At 38.2% G+C, this 19,914-nt stretch overlaps 3 protein-coding genes across 7 annotated transcripts in view; 1 reads left to right on the top strand and 2 right to left on the bottom strand.

Annotated features, from left to right (window-relative positions):
• Positions 1-5,907, bottom strand: part of LOC146525616 (cleavage and polyadenylation specificity factor subunit 7-like) — a 6,298-nt gene extending 391 nt beyond the window's left edge. Inside the window, exons 1-9 of one of the 3 annotated variants that reach the window (XM_085169453.1) lie at positions 5,803-5,907; positions 5,193-5,363; positions 4,560-4,763; positions 4,095-4,198; positions 3,858-4,003; positions 3,414-3,750; positions 3,104-3,207; positions 1,589-1,733; positions 1,130-1,450 (exon numbers count right to left, since the gene is read on the bottom strand). In XM_085169453.1, the coding sequence (XP_085025579.1) occupies positions 1,130-1,450; positions 1,589-1,733; positions 3,104-3,207; positions 3,414-3,750; positions 3,858-4,003; positions 4,095-4,198; positions 4,560-4,763; positions 5,193-5,282 (1,451 nt within the window). In that variant the 5' untranslated portion in view covers positions 5,283-5,363; positions 5,803-5,907. Of the gene's footprint in view, positions 1-1,115; positions 1,451-1,588; positions 1,734-3,103; positions 3,208-3,413; positions 3,751-3,857; positions 4,004-4,094; positions 4,199-4,559; positions 4,764-5,192; positions 5,769-5,802 lie in introns of those variants that run through there. The other 2 variants (XM_085169373.1, XM_085169532.1) reach the window with 2 other exon arrangements.
• On the top strand, positions 5,884-18,851 carry sdhaf2 (succinate dehydrogenase complex assembly factor 2). Of its 3 annotated transcripts, none has more exons than XR_014875645.1 (5): positions 5,884-6,023; positions 7,480-7,703; positions 8,102-8,211; positions 10,228-10,417; positions 12,649-18,851. XR_014875645.1 is itself a non-coding variant. In XM_085169648.1 (4 exons), the coding sequence occupies exons 1-4, from the start codon at positions 5,997-5,999 to the stop codon at positions 10,356-10,358; spliced, it is 492 nt and encodes a 163-aa protein (XP_085025774.1). In that variant the 5' UTR covers positions 5,884-5,996; the 3' UTR covers positions 10,359-10,642. The 3 variants fall into 3 exon arrangements, 1 of the variants encoding a protein (XP_085025774.1); XR_014875638.1 differs by lacking the exon at positions 12,649-18,851 and adding an exon at positions 10,522-10,642; XM_085169648.1 differs by lacking the exon at positions 12,649-18,851 and having other exon boundaries at positions 10,228-10,642.
• Positions 18,762-19,914, bottom strand: part of syt7b (synaptotagmin VIIb) — a 122,575-nt gene continuing 121,422 nt past the window's right edge. The window contains exon 13 of the mRNA XM_085169176.1: positions 18,762-19,913. Coding sequence (XP_085025302.1) covers positions 19,809-19,913 — 105 coding nt within the window. The 3' untranslated portion in view covers positions 18,762-19,808. The remainder of the gene's footprint in view (position 19,914) is intronic.

Raw genomic sequence — 19,914 nt, 5'->3', positions numbered from 1 at the left:
TTTCAGAAATACATTTCCTAAATGGGTTCTGTCATTTTAGGATGCATCCTGTGGTGTTTCACACAGCAGTATGAATATTTGTGCTAATCCCTTACATATATCTTGACTAAAAGTTCTGCATTTGATCAAGTAAAATGTTTTCATTTTACTTGATCAAATATAGCTGTGCTCTGTCAGTTCACGGTGCAGGCAGATTTAATAAATTGATCCACTGTAATATAGTAAATGTATAGTAGTAAATTTAGTGAGTTTCACTTTATGAACCATATACACATACATAATACAGTAAACTGCCAGAAGGATTCAGTCACCGATCCAAATAATTAAATTTAGATATTCAATCACTTCCATGACCATAAATGTATGAAATCAAGCACCCAGTCATGCAGACTGCTTCTACAAACATTTATGAAATGTAATGGAGCTCCTGCTCTCTGGACAACATACACTCAGGTAACACTTAACCATCTCTCTAAGTTCATATTAAACCATAAGTGACAGATGTGAACTTTACTGCTGAAGTTACTTCTTTTCATAGTACAGGCCTCAGATCTGATGAAAAGTACTTTTAATATGAGAAGATATTAGCTATAAGAAGCTTTTATACATTTATAAACCAAAATGAAAAAACTGACACTAAATAATAAGCTACTATTACATCACAGCACAAAGTGCTGCTAAATTCCTGAACAAATTGTTGAAGGTTGAAGGAAGTAAAGCACAGTTATTGTGCTCTACATGAATAAATCTGCATTATCAGGTTTACTGAACAAACTAAACGATGTTATAAGTCTTATTTAAGTTTTTTGTACTTATTACTGTGTAATGAGAAACCTAACACGGATGACAGAACTTCTTGAGAGCAGGCGACTTGTGTTTTTTTTGTCACCATAAGAAAAACAAAAGGTGAAATAAAAAATGGCTCATTTGTTCTAGTAAGTTGTTCCAGTGAGTTAGCAATATCGGAATGCAACCTATGTGGAACACACCTGGGCTTTCCTTCCATCAGAGGTCAAAATGTCTACTGGAAAAATAGTAGATATTCCAAAAACGTGAAACTGATTGATGGTAAAATATAATTGTAGTGTACAAATTAATATTAGTGAAAAACTTACCTAATTAGTGGTACCTGTCTCTGTGATCTCTGTGTCTTTCCCGTTCCCGTGAATACGCCTTTTCCCTTTCTCCACTCCAGGAGTGCTCCAGGTGTCTTCGAGACATTCCTGCATCTTCACAAACAGAAGAATAGTCCCTATCACGCTCTCTGTCACGACTCCTGTCCCAGTCTCTATTGCGCTCTCTGCCACGACTCCGTTCCCGGTCTCTATTACGCTCTCGACTCCGTTCCAGGTCTCTTTCACGGTCTCTGCTCCATTCCCTGTCTCTGTCCCGCTCTCGCTCTCTGTCCCGACTCCTGTCCCGGTCTCTTTTTCCAGAGCGACTTTGTTCACTGAAAAGAAATATGGTTTTGTAACAAAGTAAGAAATCTAATGCTAGGTCCAACCTCAGTTTTAGTTCATATACATACGTATATATACATTCATATATGGACAACAACAACAGCGTTTTGATAGGCAGTTATACAAACCTGTAGCCATAGTTGCCCTGGATAGAGACTAGACAATCCTTGAGTGATGTGACCAGCGTCTGGCATCGCTCATCTCCATACACTCTGGACTGCTTAATGATGGCAATGGCAGTTAATAGTGTTTCCATGGCCACCTGCAGGTCTCCTGATGTAGAAATTTGGGAGATATTAGAAGCATTTGATTGTTTAGTAACGAAGCACTTTAAAGTTCCTAGGGTTAGGTTTAATAAAAAGTTTTTGAACATGGGCGACAGTTACTACAAAATTCATTAAAGATAGGAAAGTATCTCGGAACAGAAGCAGCAGGGAGGCTTGTTGAGTCAGAAGACATAAAACCTGGCCTGAGGTGATGATTCACCTATGTGTATACAGAGACCCAGAGCACGCAGCCAAAACGAGGCTGAGAGGGCTTTGGGATAAATCTCTGCATGTTGTTAAATGTGCCAGCCAAAGCTTCATCTTAAACTCCTCTCAAATCCCCAGTAGAAATAGTTAGAACTAAGAAAGGCTCTTATTTCACTCTGATAGAACTAGAGGAGGTAACAAAACGTTTGAAGAAAGTAGAAATTAAAAGTGTGCAAAGCTAGAAAAACCATAACCAAAAACCTAAAGGCCCCAAAGACACTGATTGTGTTGTAAAAGCACTGACAATCAAATCTGATTAAACTACAACCAAACAGTCATGTTTTTCTTATTTTGCCACAAATATGCTAAATGTACTAAATTCTTGAGTTACTCATTATTCTTTGTATTTTTCTTCAAAGGAGCCAGTCTTTCTTGTAATTTTTGTAACTACAGTATTTTCAATAAACTGAACCGAAGTGGAGACCAAAAAAAACCAAACTGGCAGGCCAAAATAATAATAATTAAAAAAAAAACAAAACAACTATCTATAAAAAGTCATGTCCTTAAAAATAGGAATAATCTACCAAAGAACTAGAACACAGTGTCTACAGCCATCTGTAAAACATGGTGGAGGCTCCATCATGATTTGGGGCTTCATTTCTGCCAGAGGTGTTGGGATTTTAATGAGTGCTGATGGAATTATGAGTATCATCAGATTTTGATCCACCATGCAATACCATCTGGAAAGCACCCAACAGGTAAAGGCTTCAATTTTTTAATGCACTAGAAGGATAACATCAACAACAACAACAAAAAAACAAAACAAACTACACACAATGATGGGTGGCTCAATGCTTTAACATACACAGTACTGTTTGTTGCAGAGATCAGACTGATTAGCATTAAAACAGGATTTTCAGAGCCTTTCAAATAATGCATAAAGTCTGTAATGACTTATGTACACAATACGGTATTTAGTTTTTATCACTAGTAAAAACATGTATTCAAATTATATCTAAGACAAAAATATACTATGATATATGTGTGCTTCCTAATTCAAGTGCAAGTTGTGTGGAACAACTTTACATTTTGAGTGTTTCTCCAACTGTCTGTTAATCATAGATAATAAGCATAAAAAAAAAACTGTGTCCCATATGCATTTATACTTACCAGCTGTTGCACCACTCACAGCTTTTGTGATGGCACTGCTGGCAATGGTTCTGTTTCTATTCATAAGCTCCTCCAAATGTTGATCTGAACTTTTAGGTGTGTTTCTGTAAAATAGACAGTTATTAGTAAAAGTAACTAATGTTTCAATGTTTTCTTTTTTGTAACTTCTAGTCATAAGTAATCTCTATTCTCATTTATGCCTCTCTGCATCCTGCTCATTGGTTTACGTTCCACTGGAGGTTTAATCTCATCTCTCTGTAAATGCCTTTAGTGTGTCAGTGGCTATAAAAATTAAATAATGTGTTCTCACTTTTGTTGGCTGTAAGCTTTGCTGCTGTGCCCATCCTGTGCTGGGCTGAAGTATGGGGGATGCATACCAAGAGACGGGTGGCTTGGGACAGGGACTGGATGAGGAGGGAACAGCGGGGCTGCCATGAGCGGAGCGATTGTTTGTGGCATATGTGGAAACAGGGGAGGTGGATGACCAAAAGAAGGGCCGGGTAATGGAGGAAAGCTGTTAGCAAGTGGATGTGATGGAAAAAGTGGAGGTATAGCAGACGGGGTGGTCTTCTGTGCTAATAATACTGAGAGACTCTCATCTGACGAATCACATTCCTTGGTTTCTTTGTTAGCTCGCAAGGGTACACCTGAAAAAAACAAAATACATCTCCATGAAAAATGTTATCCTGACATTTAGTAATACAAACTAAATATCAGTGTGTGTGTGGGGGGGGGGGAGTCGTCTTCCCCTTACGTTTGTTTGCTTCCTCTTCAAAAAAAGCAAGGTTCTGACAAGTGGCATAGCGACAGTCTATCCTTTCCCCGTTGATTTTACACTGTGGTAATTTTTCCAACATTAGTTTTAGTGACTCGTCTGACGTTATCACCACTTCTGCAAAGCTGCATCACAGAGTAGGAGATAAAATTTAAAAGAAAAATACAAAAATGGTTTATTTTTTAAAGGTTTCCCTATATTTTACACAATACTCACCCTCTTGACACACCATTACTTCTGTCCTCAGCAAACTTGATGTCTGCGATGTTCTTCACACCCAACCCTTTGGCCATAGATGTTAGGTCATTCTCAGTTACCCACTGCAAGGATGAGAAGGTTTGTAAAAAAAGAAAAAAAAACTGGTAGGGGGAAAGTCATTCAACTTTATAGGTATAACAGATCATCTACTGTATCTATGTAGCCTTTGCTAGTTTCTCCAAATGTTTTAACACATTTGGAGAAGAACCGGAAAATTTAATATCCTCACAAAAACTGATAACATACTAAAGTAATGCCAACTGTGTAAACAAATGGCAAGCATGGTATAGTGTGCTATCTGTCTTGGCATTATATAAAGAATCTAAAATCAGATTATTATTTATTGTTTTCCAGTAATGTTTTAGTATTAACAGTGTTTCTAAAATGGATGAAAATGTATTGGTAATGCAAAACTCAACTCACCCATGGGAAATGCCCAACATATACAGAAAGTCTCCTTAGATAGTTTGCTCTTTTTGGAGTATTTGCTTCTGTTGATTTATCCTCTTCCTTAGCTGATGTCTCCTTACGTAAGGACTCCTTGGTAGCAACATTCTTGTCTTGGTTAACAGAACCGGTTAGAACAGCATCAAAAAGTTCATTTGCTTCTGCAATTCTATCCAAATCCTGCGAAGTATAGAAAAATAATAATTACAGTACTGGGCAAAAGTCTTGTCAATGCTGCATATGACCACCTTTACTTTTCAACACACAAACTTTGTTAATTTTGTCTTTTAAAAAATAATTACCTAAAGAAATATACAACTAAAGCCCAAAGAAACTATTCCAAATCGGTTCTTTGTTAAATTTCATCCTTTTAGTTAAGTATTTTTCATGTCATAGGTGAGTTTTAAGTAGCTCAAAAACGTACTAACATATATTCCAGTATTAGATAACGTAAAATTAAAAAAAAAATAAAGGATGTGGCACCTTCCTTCTAGGAAGATATGTACCGCAGTTTTATTTTTGACCGATTGTTTCAATAAACATTATGTTTGATCGTTTCATACACTGACTTTTTTTTTTTTTTTGCATTGATTTCAATGCCAGACTCACCTCATCGTTTTGATTCAGGTCACTATATAGATCTATATCTTTGTCGTCGGTGCTTGGTCCAGCTGCATGTTCTCGTCCTGCAGCAGCCATCCCGTGGGCCGAAGATAATTAATTACTTGCAATCCAGCTAGTAATTGTTATTTGTTTTAAGTGCAGCTCGCACATGCACACCTTAGAAATTAAAACAAAGGATGCACTTTTAGACTTCAAAAATTTCACTTTTCCTTATTTTGTTAGCTAACGTTAATGTTCCGCTGGACTTAAAATAAGCATACTGTGGCTAAAACTGAGTGTGACAAACCGAAAATACAGTCTGCGGAAATAAATGATAAGAAAACTGAATTCTGATGAAAACTTTCACAAACATACAAGGTATTTCACAGCACGAGCGACCAGTTTACTTCTCATTCGTTCTCTGATCAGCTAAAGCTAATGTTGCTACTCTGGCCGTTGGTGCATCTGACATATTCACCGGCTGAAAACAACAATCGACTTTTAGTTCCTGTAGTCAAGTTGGTTTAGTTTTTGGTAAAGGGTCAAGCATGTATTTAGCAAATGCATTTGTTTTTGAGTACGAAAAATAAATAAATACACAGATTAACTATATAACCTCTAAAGGTCCAACTGTGACGCCAGCTACGTTTTCCTGCAGTTAAACAAAACCACGTGTGGGCTGTGTACAGCCCTCCCTCCGGTAGTTTCCTGTGACCGTACTTGTGTAATTTCTGTCAGACAGCAGAAACATTTCGACAGGGGAGACGGATCTTCGTCAAATTTGTGGACCTTAAAAGAAGCTGGGTTAAAATGCTGTCTTCTATTGTCGCGAAAAGGGTGAGCTGGCGAGTAATTCATAATTTGTGTATTTGTTGCTTGAAATCTGAATCTGTGGCCGTCGTAACGTCAGAGCTCGCCGTCTAATTCTAAACATTTTTAGCGTTAGTACGTTTAATGTTCAGGACGCAGTAACAGACTTAATAGTATTAAACAAACGGTTCAGTATTTCTCGAGGGTGTGGCATTACTATTGTCAGGGTTGATTTAGCTCTGGTGCAGAGAGGTTGTCCTCTTGGAGGACAGTTGTACAACAGTGCACCGAGTCTCAGATTATGCAATTACCCTCTGCTTTCTTTATTTTGGTTTAGCAGCAAATCTTTAGGACTCCAAGCCATCATAGTTATTGTAATATTATTATAGATAGCTAAAAGCGAAACCTGAAACTGGGGAGAAAGAAACGTTTTAGATTATATGATTTGCATTGGTATATACTATACTATAAAGCCTTGAACCAACCCTCACTTCTTTCAAATTTGCTTCCATAGAGTTAAAGGGCCTTCAGGAATAGTTTTCCTAGGTTTTTGGAAGTCTTTCCATTTTTTTTTAAATTAACATTCCCCAGCCCCCCACCCCACTCATTTTCACTCCAGTCTTTTTACCTGTTTTGCTAAGCCGCTAAATACTTACTTACCATTCATTCAAGCATAAAATATACACCTAAATCAAGGAGCCCGACGCAAAAACGGTCCTATTTCTTCAGTTAAACTGATGAAAGTACAGTTTGACAGGCATAAAATTGTATTTTTCTAATAACAAGTTGATTTCCAGAGAGCTTTTAGCTGAAAAATTAACATACCTCAGTGGGATATCAAGTGTATCCTTAAAAACAAAATTTGAGGAAACTATAAAATTGGAGGACAGTGTCAGGTCTAAAAACAAAAAACGCAACAGGTGAACAGTGTCTGAAAGTTTGGTCCTTAAGAAAAGCAGGAAAAAAAATCCAGCAAAGACCCGATTCAAGAGATGCAGCCAGTCCTTCAGTTGACACATTTACTATTCACTGAAGCCTCACCAGGAATGTGGAAGGGTGGCTCTCAAGAAGCCATCGTTAAAGAAGGGAAAACATGAGAAAAAGCTGAAGTTTGCCAAGTTACACAAGGACTTAACTGAAGATCGATGGCAGCAGGTCTTATGCCATGTCTGGGGCTGCATTTCAGCCAGTGGTGTTGGAGATCTTGTCAAAACTGATGGAATTATAAAAGCAGAAAAGAACTGTCAGACTGTGATTTCCCACGTAATATTCATTGTGTATTTTTCAGGCTTTGATGAATAGTTAGTTGGATTGAATAACCCCCAGGACAGCTTTTAGATAATAATTGCTACCACAATCTTGCCCAAATACAATGTTTGTTAGTAACTAGAATAATCGGATGTACTGACTCAGCACGTTCAGAAGACACAGTGGATTATTTGACCTATCACATGTGTCTTTTAATGTGTGCTTGTCCCATCAGCTGGTAACCGGGATGTGTCAGGCTGCTTGGAGACCAGCAATCACAGGGCTGCTGTCATCTCGTGGTTACCGCGGGGACTCTCCCGAAGACACAAAGGTTGACCTGATTGAGATCCCTTTGCCCCCTTGGAAGGAAAATCCAGGCGAGCCCATCGACATCAAGAGACGCCGCCTTCTCTACGAAAGCCGCAAGAGGGGCATGTTGGAAAACTGCATATTGCTAAGGTTGCTGAATTGTACTGATTTTGTCCGTGACCTGCGTTGTTCATTCATCCATCTCAGCTTTAAAGGATGTGTTTACATCCAGTATTTTTTCTAAGCACGGTTTTAAGTTTGCCTACCATCGATCCTTGCTCCTTCCTTAGTCAAATCCAGTGTAAATGCGATCAGTGACAATAATTCATATCACTGTTTTTTAAATACATTCTTGAGAACATTTGAGTTTAAAATGAGGCTTCGGTGCAGTCTCATAGTAAATATTTCATTGTATATGTGAGAATAATATTTTAAGTATTTTCAATCATTAGAGCTGTTTTTTAAGTTTTTGTTTACCATTGTGAAGGATTTTTTTCTCAGAAAACAGGAAGGAAGCTTCAGATTCTGATCAATTTTCTGTCTTGTAGCCTTTTTGCAAAGCGATACCTGAACACAATGACTGAGAACCAGCTAAAGCAGTATGACAGGCTGATTAATGAACCAAGCAACGACTGGGACATCTACTATTGGGCAACAGGTGAGAGCCAAGTAGTGTCTTTCTTTTTAATTTTGCAGACTCATTTTCATGTTTTGTCTCTGTTCTAGCTCTTAGTTGTTTTGGAAGTGATTTAAATTTTTTAATGCTTTGCAAATGTCTTCCCAAAACTCAGCTCTCTTCATTAAGTCCTCCAACACCTCCCTACAGCTGCTCTTACAACCCATGACAATGTTGGGAATGCTGCTACAACATGAAAAAAAAAGACTGTCTTTACAAACTCACCTGCAGTTAGCTCCCTCCACATGTATTTTTAAAACCAAATAGCACTTCTGTTGATAGTTGTAATTAGCTATTCTTCTATGACCCCAAATCCAAAAAAGCTGGAATGCTGTGTGAAATATAAAGTCAAAACAGATTTCAAATCTCATTACTCCACGTTTTATTCAGAGTAGACCATAGAAAGCATTTCAAATGTTTAAACTCTGAAGATGAACATAAATAAGGCTATTTTGAATTTGATTCGGCAGTAACATTTTTTTTCTCTTCTTTGAAGAACGTTGGGGAACTTTCAGGACTGGAATCTTGTCCCATTCTTGTCTTATTTAGGATTTAGATGTTTTATAGTCCTGGCACTTTTTTGTTATATTTTACATTTCACAATGCTCTAAGGACCTGGGCTCTTCTGCTACAAAGCCATGCTGGAGATGATGAAATATTCCAAGTCTTAAGAATTTTACATTGAGGAACATTATTCTGAAAGTGTTCCACAGTTTAGTGCTCATTCAGGAACCTCTGCTCATCATCTGCCTCTCTAAGATGCTCTTTTTATACTCAGTCATGCTACTGACCTGTTGCCAGTCAGAATCAGAATACTTTAATAATCCCTAAGGAAATTATGTGGGTTACAGTCCCTCCAAGACGATAACAGTAAAAGACTGAACTAATTAAATTATGCAATATATTACAAAGTTAATAAAATATAAGAAAACGCTCTAACATCTATAGAAATAGCTCAATTTAAATATCAAGAATATTAATTTAACTAAATAGCTGCAAAATGAGGATAAATAAAATGGTAAAAAAATAGAATAGTGGCAACTGTAGTAAAATAGTAAAATGTTATTATTATTGATTTTTCTTTTATTGTTACTTACTATTATGTTGCAGGATGTTTCAGTTCAGATGAGCAATGAATGAGAGTGTATAAAAAGTGCTACACAGATAAATAAACTTTGACATTAAAGCACTAAAGTTAGCAGAAAATGGAAGTTTGGGGCCAGATATTACTCAGTTACAGATATCTAAAAAGCCTTTGACTTGTTTGCAGCAACAAAGAAAACAGCAAAAGTCAATTTGTTTTCACCTTCTAACAACAAAATGTGTAAAACTCCAGTGGCTATGATTATTTATTTGTTTAAATATTTTGGTTTGTTTTAACTGACAGATAGGAAATAATAAATTATATTTGAAATAATAGATGATGATGATGCTGTTGTTATAACAGTCCTTATAAACGAACTACACTTCATTTACTGTTTTTAACCTTTATCCTTGGAACTCATTTACTTTTCCTGGATAACTTGGCTTTTTACTCTTGTAATTTACTCTAATTTGTTCCGGTTATTTACCTTTTTGTGTGTGAAAACAGCTGAAAACAAAATCACTGTGAGAACAGCCTGAGCATACCAAATTGGCAGCATCTCTAGACAAATAAACTGTTGCAGGAATTCTGACAGGACTGGGACAAATAATGACAAAGCTGTTACTAAGTGATTAATTGAAATGCCTTTTTTTTTTTTTTTTTTTTTTTTTTTTTTTTACATTTAGAAATTAATCAACAGAATTTTCAAAGTGACATAGATGTACTATTGGGATGAAGAGGGAATGATCTTATTTCAGTTGATGCCTGTTGTGCATCTTCTTATTATCACTGAGGCAAAATATGTTCCATCAGCCTACATACGTTTCAATTTTATGCTCCTATATTGTTCTAAAATCAACTGAGGTGATTCTTTATTTTATGCTCTTTGCATCCTGGTCTTTTTATACTCACAGAGGCTCAGCCCACCCCTGACGTCTACCAAGGAGAGGTCATGGATATGCTGAAGGAGTTCACAAAAAACCGCAATCATGAACAGAGGCTGGACGCGCCCAGCTTGGAGTACTTGGAGAAAGAAAACCAGTGAGGTCTTTGGCCTGCCAGGCCTTTTACAGAGACTCATTAAATGAGGGTTTCGGAGTGAATGTGAGTGTAATAAATCTTTACAGAAATGCTTCAGAAGTTGAAACTTGCTCTGAATATATTGTATTATAAATGTGTGATTCAGTGATGTATATTCAAATTCCTAGGTTTGCTAGAAGCTTACTGAAGAAGCCACCTTTGACTAATGGCTGCAAGATGATTTGTAAATCAATTTTACTCTGCCTATTATTGACATTGTGTGTTATTTAATAAATGTTAATGCTTGTCTCTTTGCATTGCTGTGTCATTCATGACTGTGATTTTGCCTATAATGCCACGGTATTGGATCACGTGACTGCAGGAAGCCCTGACTGACAATATAGACACTATTGTTACATAAGGAAGGTTGTGCAGCCTGCAGTGTGGGTTTACAGACACCAGAGGGAAGCAGATCCCTTCAGTTTCAGTGTCAAATTCAAGCTCCGGCTGATTTCAGTGTGGCGAATGGCTCACCTGAAACCACACATATCTCACATACCTTATTTTTAATGCAGGATGCAATGTGAAAATATAAGCTATCTAAATAAATTACAATTAAATTTAAGCTGTGTATTTTTAAGCCTTTATTTACAGTAAAAATACTTTCTGTCAAGCTGAGTTTTGCAATCAAACCATATATATTATTGCTTAAAACCAAAAAAAAGGTTGGGTTTTTTTTGTCTCCCCTTCTAGTGGATATGCATGTGTTGACTAAGGGGAACATTTTTTTTTTTTGTCCGGTTATGTGTCATGTCTGTCCAGTGGAACCTTGTACTGAGTGCAGGAGGGAAATGCCCTCTGGCCAGGAGATGTGCACAGACTCTAAACAGATGACAAGCCCTCCTGTGTACGTCCATCGAATATTAATGCACACATGACGTGCAGCCAAGGTGTTACACAAACAAGGCAGACATGAGACTGAGGCAAATATATTCTCCTTTAATAAGGGAGAATATGTTGAGGAAGAATGACCTTCACTTGTTACATTGTCAGCTTTTCCTAAAATAGACCGAGATGATGTCAGAAGGGTTCCCCTCTGTGTGGTTTTTTTCCATTTCACTGCCATCTGTCTCAGCGCTTACCTTTATTGCAAGTGGAAATTAACCAAGTACTTCAACCATGAAGTTTATTTCTTTTATCCATTTCAGAGGAAAGCTAAACTAGTATGTCTGTGAAGGTTCGCAGTCATCCAGGTCATCGTAGTCAAAGGAGCTTGCAAAGAAAAGCGTCTGGACTTCTTTAAGTTACTTGAAGACGTTTCTAAACTAGTATGCTACATACACTTTTTGCAGTGGGTGTAAAGGCAATCAAGTGTTCACTCACCGAAAAGGTTGTGTTTGAACCTTCTGATTGGCTGAGGTTTGTATGTGCAGAATTATTTGCATGTCCTCCTTGTGCTTTTAAGGCTTTCTGTGCACATGTCAAAAACATGCACGTTAGATTTACCAGTTGTTATGTTTACTCTGAAGTGACCAATCCATGGTGCACCCTGACTCTTGCCTTGGGTAAGCATGAATATTTATTTAACCAAGGACATGGACAGATATATATGTATATATTTAAAACTTTCTTTTTGTTCTTTTCTTAGTTTAATGCTTGTCAAAAATTGTTAAATTATGTAAGAACATAGAAAAAAGCCCAAAGACAAGGAAAAAAAATCTATAGCAGTAACTAGATCCACCGTGACTGGCTCTAACAATAAAAGACAGCCTACACATGATTACTCAATCTAATAGCAATTTCAATGTGATTAATAATATAATGTAATAATATGAATGACACTGGGGTCTTTTTTTTATAGAACAGCTCCTTTTACATTCATTATTAAAGTTTATTATGCATCTAATACATGTGCATGAAATACTATACTTAAGAAACCATTAAAGTCATTTTACATCGTCACTTACACATAAATGACCTCAATATTTTTATCACCATTGCAGCCGGGAGACCTGAATGTGATCCACTGTTGGTGTCACAATTCCTTGCCTTAAAAGAAAGAATAACACCTTAAGATCCCCCATGCAGGGGAAGCACAATTCAGGTCTTTATTGCTTTGAGGCTTGTTTAGAGTGTATATTCATCAGTTGCCCACACACACACCCACTGTGTCTATCTGTAGCCCGCCGCTCCTGTCATCCTCCACTGCTGCTTCCCGTGTCGTGACAGCTCTCCGTTTTATCCTCAGCACTGCCGTCACCCTCTGCTCCCCTGGAATTTCAATCTCATGTGCTTTTGTTTCCTTATTCCACCAGCACCACCTGCAGCAGCACCCCTAGTGCGCCTCTTGTCTTCCAATGCCTGCTGGAGAGCTGTGCGCATAAGAAAAGTGTCGAGCGAGGAGGCATGCCAGGTTTTATTCTGAAGATGGAAGTGTTAGATAAGTTGGTAAATTGAACACCCTCTGTCATCATTACATGCATGCACACTTGCAGTGAGACAGTTTAGTGTGTAGGAGGCAGAGCAGGCAATTTGCTTAATTCTAGAGATCAGTGCCGATTCTAAAAATCCATGTTAATTACCCTTAAAACCAAGCCTCTTTTTTTTTTTGTTGTTTTTTTTTGCCTGAGCTGAAGGAAGAAGAAAGCAGGGAGCAAATGTGATTTTATGTATTTCCATCATTGGATGAATTAACTGAAATTTTATCTGCTGACATGTATATTTGGAATTAAGCTTCTACACAAGGTGGATGGAATCAACACCCAAAAATCTTTAGACATCTTTGGATGAAAACTGCACATTAAGAGCTCTTTGCAAACAGACCTCTGTTACGTTAGATAGCATTTTGATGTTGGTTGTGTAGCCAACCAGCCACATTGTTTGTGTTATTTTACTGACATAGATAATCATATTGCAAACCTTTAGGTTGGTCTTGCATAGAACAGTTTAATTTATGGTACTCCCCTTCAAGCTAGAGCTACATGCGTATTATTTTCATACATAATGTTCTTCAGACCAGCTACTTTTTTTTCCTCATACTTGAAGTACATAAAACAGACAATACTTCTGTAATTTCGATTAAATTGGACTATGAATGCATACCATTTTCTTAACTGCTTATTCAGCTTAGAGTCACTGAGGAGCTGGAGCTTCTCCACGTTTTTACAGGCAGCACACAATCACGTGGCAAATGTCATTTTTTGTAACAAATTTGTCACATGGTTCAATAAATTCTCCATTTTCAAAAAGTTTAATTTTTCTGGCAATGATTTCATATTTCAGGCTTTAAGGGGTTAATTGACTTTGAAACATGTTACTGTTTTTGGTGCTAGACGGGCTAGTCTGAGCATTTCATAGACTGCTGATCTCCTGGGATTTTCCCACACCAACGTCTCTGGGGTTTACAGCGGATGGTCTAAAAATATTCAGAAAGCTGAAGATCTCTGAATAAAAAAGGCCTTGTTGATGCCAGAGGTCAGAGGAGAATGGACATACTGCTTAGAAGGCAACAGTAGCTCAAAAAAGCACTCATTAAAACCAGTGTATGCAGAAGAGCATCTCTGAATGCACATGCTGAACCTTGAAGCAGATGGGCTACAGCAGCAGAAGACCACAGCAGTTGTAATTCCTGCCTGCTAAGAACAGGAATCTCAGGCTACAAGTCAGATGGGCTCATCAAAACTGTGCAACAGAAGGTTGGAAAAATGTTGCCTGGCCTTTTGAGTCTTGATTTCTGCTCTGACATTCAGATGGGTCAGCATATGGCAACAACATAAAGGCATTTTCTTGGCACCAACACCATAGCCTAGAAGAGTTGCTGAGCATATCCATTCCATTATATCCACACTGTATCCATCTTCTGATGGATGCTGCCAGCAGGATAACACATCACGACTAATTTGAGCTTAAAACATCTCAAATTAGTTTCTTGAACATGACTTAAATGGCTTCCACAATCACCAGATCACCATCAATAGAGCGTCTTTGGGATGTGGTGGAACTGGAGACCCACATCATGGATGTGCAGCCAACATATCTGCAGCAACTGTGTAATGCTATCATGCCAACATGGACCAAAATTCTTAAGTAATGTTCACAGCGCCTTGTTCAATCTATGCCACAAAGACAAGGCAGTTATAAAAGCAAGGGGTCCAACACACTACTGGCAAGAAGTGCCCATGGATCTCAGGGGTCCAGGCCCACCTAAAAGAGTGACTACGCCCCCTGAGCTGCATTTTACTGATGCACTTCAACTATAAGTTACACTAATTCATACAATTTGGTAATGAAAAACTGAAATATCACAGATAAGTTACTGTAATGTGAGCACAGTAGTTTAGTGCTTCTGCATGAGTTGAGGTAATCAGCACGACTCTGAGGGGGACACTGAGCAGATAGATCGATGCAGGTCAGGCTTTGGGAACTAGTTTCAAAGCACAACTCTACTGAAAAACTGCGAAACAAATGTAAATGTGTTGATGACACTGTGCGCTCACAATCACCCGTCCTACTGTGTGGAGAAAAACATCTCTATTGTTTGTCTCCCCCTTTGCCTCTGCAATCTAAGATAGATATTTTTGCACTTTTAGAGTTGTGGCTAAATGTCTCCATGACTGTACTATCATATATTGCTGTCTTGAGCCAAATGCCTCCCCCAGTGTCAAAGTTGGTTGCCCATCCAGCACGTATGGTCTGCTCCTGACCCTGGTAGCCAGTAATCAAAAACTTAAAATAAAGACTGAATTAACTATTACTGTGAAATACATGTGTGAGTTAAAGTAATATAAATAAAAGAAAATGTGAAAAATTCATAACAATACCAGACCAGAAGTATCTTTGTTTTATATATACATTTATATCATTATATACACTGTACAGATTTCAAAAAAATAAATGGTCAATATTTAACATTGTGCACCCCACGGATGTGTAACTACAAAGAGAAAGGGAGTGAAACAGGCGGATTTGTGATATCAAGGATAGATATCTACAACCCCATTAGTAATGATGGTTCTTTTTCTCTTTTTTTCTCCATACAGAACATTTTCACAATCATTTTATACAGTCAGTATATAAATTAAAATGTTGCTGGTTAACCTCTCTTTGTCTCAAGCAGTCCCTAAAGAGAATGCCCTAAAACAGAAATGCGAGCTTGTCCAGTAAACTTTACCAGTGTTTGGTTTTTGGCCAGTGACGAGTGTAGAAAGACAATTTTAGCTCGATTTCTTAAAAAAATGTATCAAACCCTGACTGATCTTTAACCAATATTTAAATTGCATCGATTGACTTTCACTAAGCCTTTGGAATGTAATGCTTTGTCAGCAGGGCAGTACATCAGGACAGACAGATGACTATGAGAGGTGGTTATTTTGGGATGCTCCAAGGCTCTGCTCTGACCTGAGATGTAGCTAACAGTGAAGCAAAGAGGTGATGATTATCTCCTGTCTCACCTTTTTTCCCCCCCTCCTCCCTTCCTGACACTTGGAGAGGGAGCGCATATGGTGAAGAGCAAGGCGTGACGGGGTTCATAAGGCACACACAGAATACTTTGTGCCAGAAAGCAAGTGTGCACAATGGGGGTGTTTTGAGGGAGCATCAGCTGTGACGTGAAGGAGCAACCCTTCGTTTTTTGGCCTTGGTGAATTAGATTGGTCCACTTAGAGAGGCGAGATAGGGCATAGAGGAAAAACGTCTTCAGCTGCTTTTGTTTAAACTGAAAATCTGGTGTATGGCGGTCAAATGGAGCAACTTTTATCTATGGTTGTTGTAAAGCTTTTTTCTTGTGACCTTCACTCTCAGCTCATGTATAAGAGATCTAAATGTCCTCCAAACATGAGGAAAATAAGCCTGCTGTGAAGAGAGGTTTGTTCCAGCATCATCGTCAACAAGTGCAGTGATTCTCCAAGAAGTGACAACTTAAAAAAAAAGAAGAAAAGAACATACTTCTCTGTACATCTGGATTCATACAGAATAAAAACAGCAAAGAATGCTGTTCAGTATTAAACTGGCAAAATAGAACTTAGTGCAGATATACACACAGGGACTCACAGTAAATACAATCACACAAACATAAGTTCAAATACTGACATTCAACCACAGTGCAAACACACACACATACATCCAGCAGACAAAAAACAAACAGTGGAATGTAAAAAGACTTTTCCCAACCCCAGGTGTTATTACTCTCATTTGTTTCCATTCATCCCAACAGCTCGTGTCTGTACAGGTCTTGAGGGAGGTCGCATTCAGGCAGCAAAGATGTTTTAAAAAATAACTAAATAAAGACAAACTCTGCCTTTACATTCCCAGTTCTCATTTCAAACAGAAAGGTGACAGGGCTTTCTCAACTGCAGCTCCACTCCCTGTGTCCGTTATAAATCCTCCAAATGCTGCTGTCTTTAAGTCTAGATTAAAGACCCAGTTGTAGTCCATGATATTCCTGGGCTCTTAATCTCTTGACAACATCTGCATCTGGTGGCTGCAGTCTTATTTTGTATTTTGGGCATATTTGTAATTTGTAATCTTGTAATAGTTTATAAACTTTTGATTTTTTGTAAGTTTTGTGTGTGTATACAGATGTGTTTTGTGACTAAATAAAGTTGATCGACACACATATAAAAAGCACATACAATCTGAGATTTCTTGAGAGCACAAAGTGGCATCGCACCAAAACAGCCAGTTTTAAGTTAATACTGTAAGAAATATTCTTCTTGTAGTTTCTGGTCACTGCCACTGATGTACTGGACTTGGAGAAACTTGCTGGTATTGCATATTGGTGCAATGCCATGGTGTAGGATTGGGCACTTTGTCACCATGAGATCTTGGAGATGGTTAAAAAAACAGCAGTAAAAAGCTAGAAAGAAAAATGTTTTGCCAATCTGTGTTATCAAGCCATGCATTAACGGTTGGCTGCTGTGGTACCACAGCAGTGAAATGTGATGGAAAAAAGTGAAATTCTAGTTGTAGGACTCAATATTTTCTTCTAAACTCGGAAAACGTAGTCATGGTAAAAAAAAAAAAAAGAAAAAGAAAAAAAGAAAAGGTTTAAATATCAGGACATAAAAACATAATCTGTCCTAGCAGGTCTTACAATGAGGTAAATACAACCTCACATGAAGTATAAAACATACTACACAGTGTCATTTTTTAATTCAAGAAACATTAAGCCAAAATGCTGAAACAGTGTGTGTGAAAAACTATGTACACCTTACTGTTTCCATTGAATTTAAGAGGATAAGCAGTCAGGACCCGATAATCACCCGCTCTATAAAAGCAGTTTGTTAGTCTGTAGCACTCAGGTGTGTGCAAACACAAAGCCAAAGAGGAATGACACAATCAGTGATCTTACAGAAGCAACTGTTGCATCTCAGATTCTACCGGCATAAGTTAGCACGTTAAATGTTAAAATTGAGTTAATGACAGTTCAATTACAAGAAGACTGTAGAAGGGCTAGTTTGGAAAGGTTGCACAGAGAAAGACAGCTTAGGTTTGCAACGATGCAGCTGAACAAACCACAACCACTTTTGGAACAATGTCCTTTTTACAGATGAGAGATGTTTGGTCATAGCGCCACATTTGGAGAAACCCAAACACAGCAGATCAGCACAAACACCAACTGTCAAGCACGGTGGTGGAGGGGTGATGATTTGGGCTTGCAGCCACATGACCTGGACACCTTGCAGTTATTTATCAAACTATTCTAGAGTCAAATGTGAGGCGATTTGTTTGACAACTAAAGCCTGGCTGAAATAATATCCCAAGCACAGCAGCAAATCTACAACATTGCAGAAAAGCTAAAAATTAAGGTGTTGCAAAGGCCCAGTCAAATTCCAGCTCTCAACCTCAAGTTATTGCTGCTAAAGGCAGTTCAATAAGCTTTCTACACACTATTTCTTCATTTTGGCTTAGTTTCAGTTAAACTAATGTGTTGTTGTGCATCTCAGGTTGTATTTACCACATGTCAGTAACTTTTTATTATGTGCTGGTATGTAAAACTTTAGAACTGAGAAAGGGTGTACCTTTGCTTTACCATGTCTATATGTCGTCAACAATTTGCACAGATTGTTTTCTGCTCTCAAAGAAAACCATTTACATTTGGGTTTCTGGGCTATAACCATTTACCAAAACATAACAACGTTAAAAATCAAAGTGGTAAATTGTTTGACAATGAAATCCTCTGTTATATATTTCCGGCAGTTAGTCTGATTTTCTGAGCTCAAATCTTTTACATGTGAAACTGAAACTAGCTGTCTTTCTTGAGACCACTAAAGGGCGTGTTAGAAAGTTGTGTATGTGTTTTGGACAGAAGGACTGTTTAACTTCAGTGACCTCCACCCACATGTCTAGCTAATCTTAATTTTTGTCATTGTTATCAAGGGCAGTTTGGTTTTCAACAATATTTTTTGTTCAGCCGTCCAAATCTAAAATATTTCCTCCCTCACACACACACACACACACACACACACACACACACACACACACACACACACACACACACACACACACACACACACACACACGCACACGCATTATCCCCACACTTCCACACTCATGGAAGCTGCTTTTTGCTTATTTTCTGGAAGAACAGGTTGATTCTCTAAGTTCTTTCGAAACAAAACTCATTAAATAAATAAATAAAACACAACATTAATCACTTTACTCTTTTTTTCTGTCCATCGGGAGTTAAAGAAAATAGGAAAGCAGTTTGACACTTGCCCCTTTTAGACCAGTGCTAAATGTTCATGTTCATATCCTTTTTTTCTTATTTTTTTCTTGACGATCTTCATTTGGGGTTACAGCACATCACCCACAGCACGCACAGACGACAAAGGGTTCCAGCCAAGGGAGAATTATTACAGTGGTAGCAGGAGGAGGAGTGAAGAGTGAAAAACATGATGAGTGACAGAGTCCAGTTCCTGTCCATTTTAAATACAGCTCTTCTGTTGCCTGTGCCGCTTTTCCTGATGTTTTTTTTAGGCATTTTAAAGGAATGTAGGAAAAGACACAGAAACACAGAAGGATTCAAACAATCAAGCAAACAATCAAACAAACACACTGCCACAGCGGATGGTTGGAATGCCTGTTTGATCCATTTTTGGTTGGTAGTTTGTAATTGCGGGTGTTAAGAGGTACTGCTCTGATGTAAAACATTAGGGAAACATGGTGGAAGAAAAAAAATGAGAAAAAAAGAAAGATGGAACAAGGAGAGCATATGAGATCAAAGACATTTTTAAGTTCAGACAAACGGATGAGACAGGGTCAGGCGGGAATCAGATCTTGACATGGGTGGAATCTAAGGAAGGTGTCATGAGGACTGAGGGCGAGGAATATCAAAGAGGCCTGAGAACAAAGAGATGATAGATGGTCTGAAGCCCAACAGTGCATTTAGGTAGTAGGGGATATGTGCCGAGGGCAGGGGCAGGGTGGGGGGATTCTTGAGGGGAAAACAATGTAGGCAGGTGGGCTGCTGGGTCCTTCAGGCCTTAAGAGCATGCCACTGGGCCACGGCAGTGCGAGGATGACCCATCATGTCTTTCCAGTGTTTTACCTCTGCAGGGCCACTCTTCCATGAAAGATAAATC

The sequence above is a fragment of the Neolamprologus multifasciatus genome, chromosome 1 (genome assembly GCF_963576455.1).
Source record: "Neolamprologus multifasciatus chromosome 1, fNeoMul1.2, whole genome shotgun sequence".
NCBI classification, from domain to species: Eukaryota; Metazoa; Chordata; class Actinopteri; order Cichliformes; family Cichlidae; genus Neolamprologus; species Neolamprologus multifasciatus.
Note: the sequence above shows the minus strand (reverse complement) of the source record. Positions and strands in the feature narration are given on the sequence as shown.

Coding starts and splice junctions, on each gene's coding strand:
- sdhaf2 (XM_085169648.1), top strand. CDS start 5,997: ATGCTGTCTTCTATTGTCGCGAAAAGG. Junction 6,024..7,479: donor CTTCTATTGTCGCGAAAAGG/GTGAGCTGGCGA, acceptor TTGTCCCATCAG/CTGGTAACCGGGATGTGTCA. Junction 8,212..10,227: donor CATCTACTATTGGGCAACAG/GTGAGAGCCAAG, acceptor TTATACTCACAG/AGGCTCAGCCCACCCCTGAC.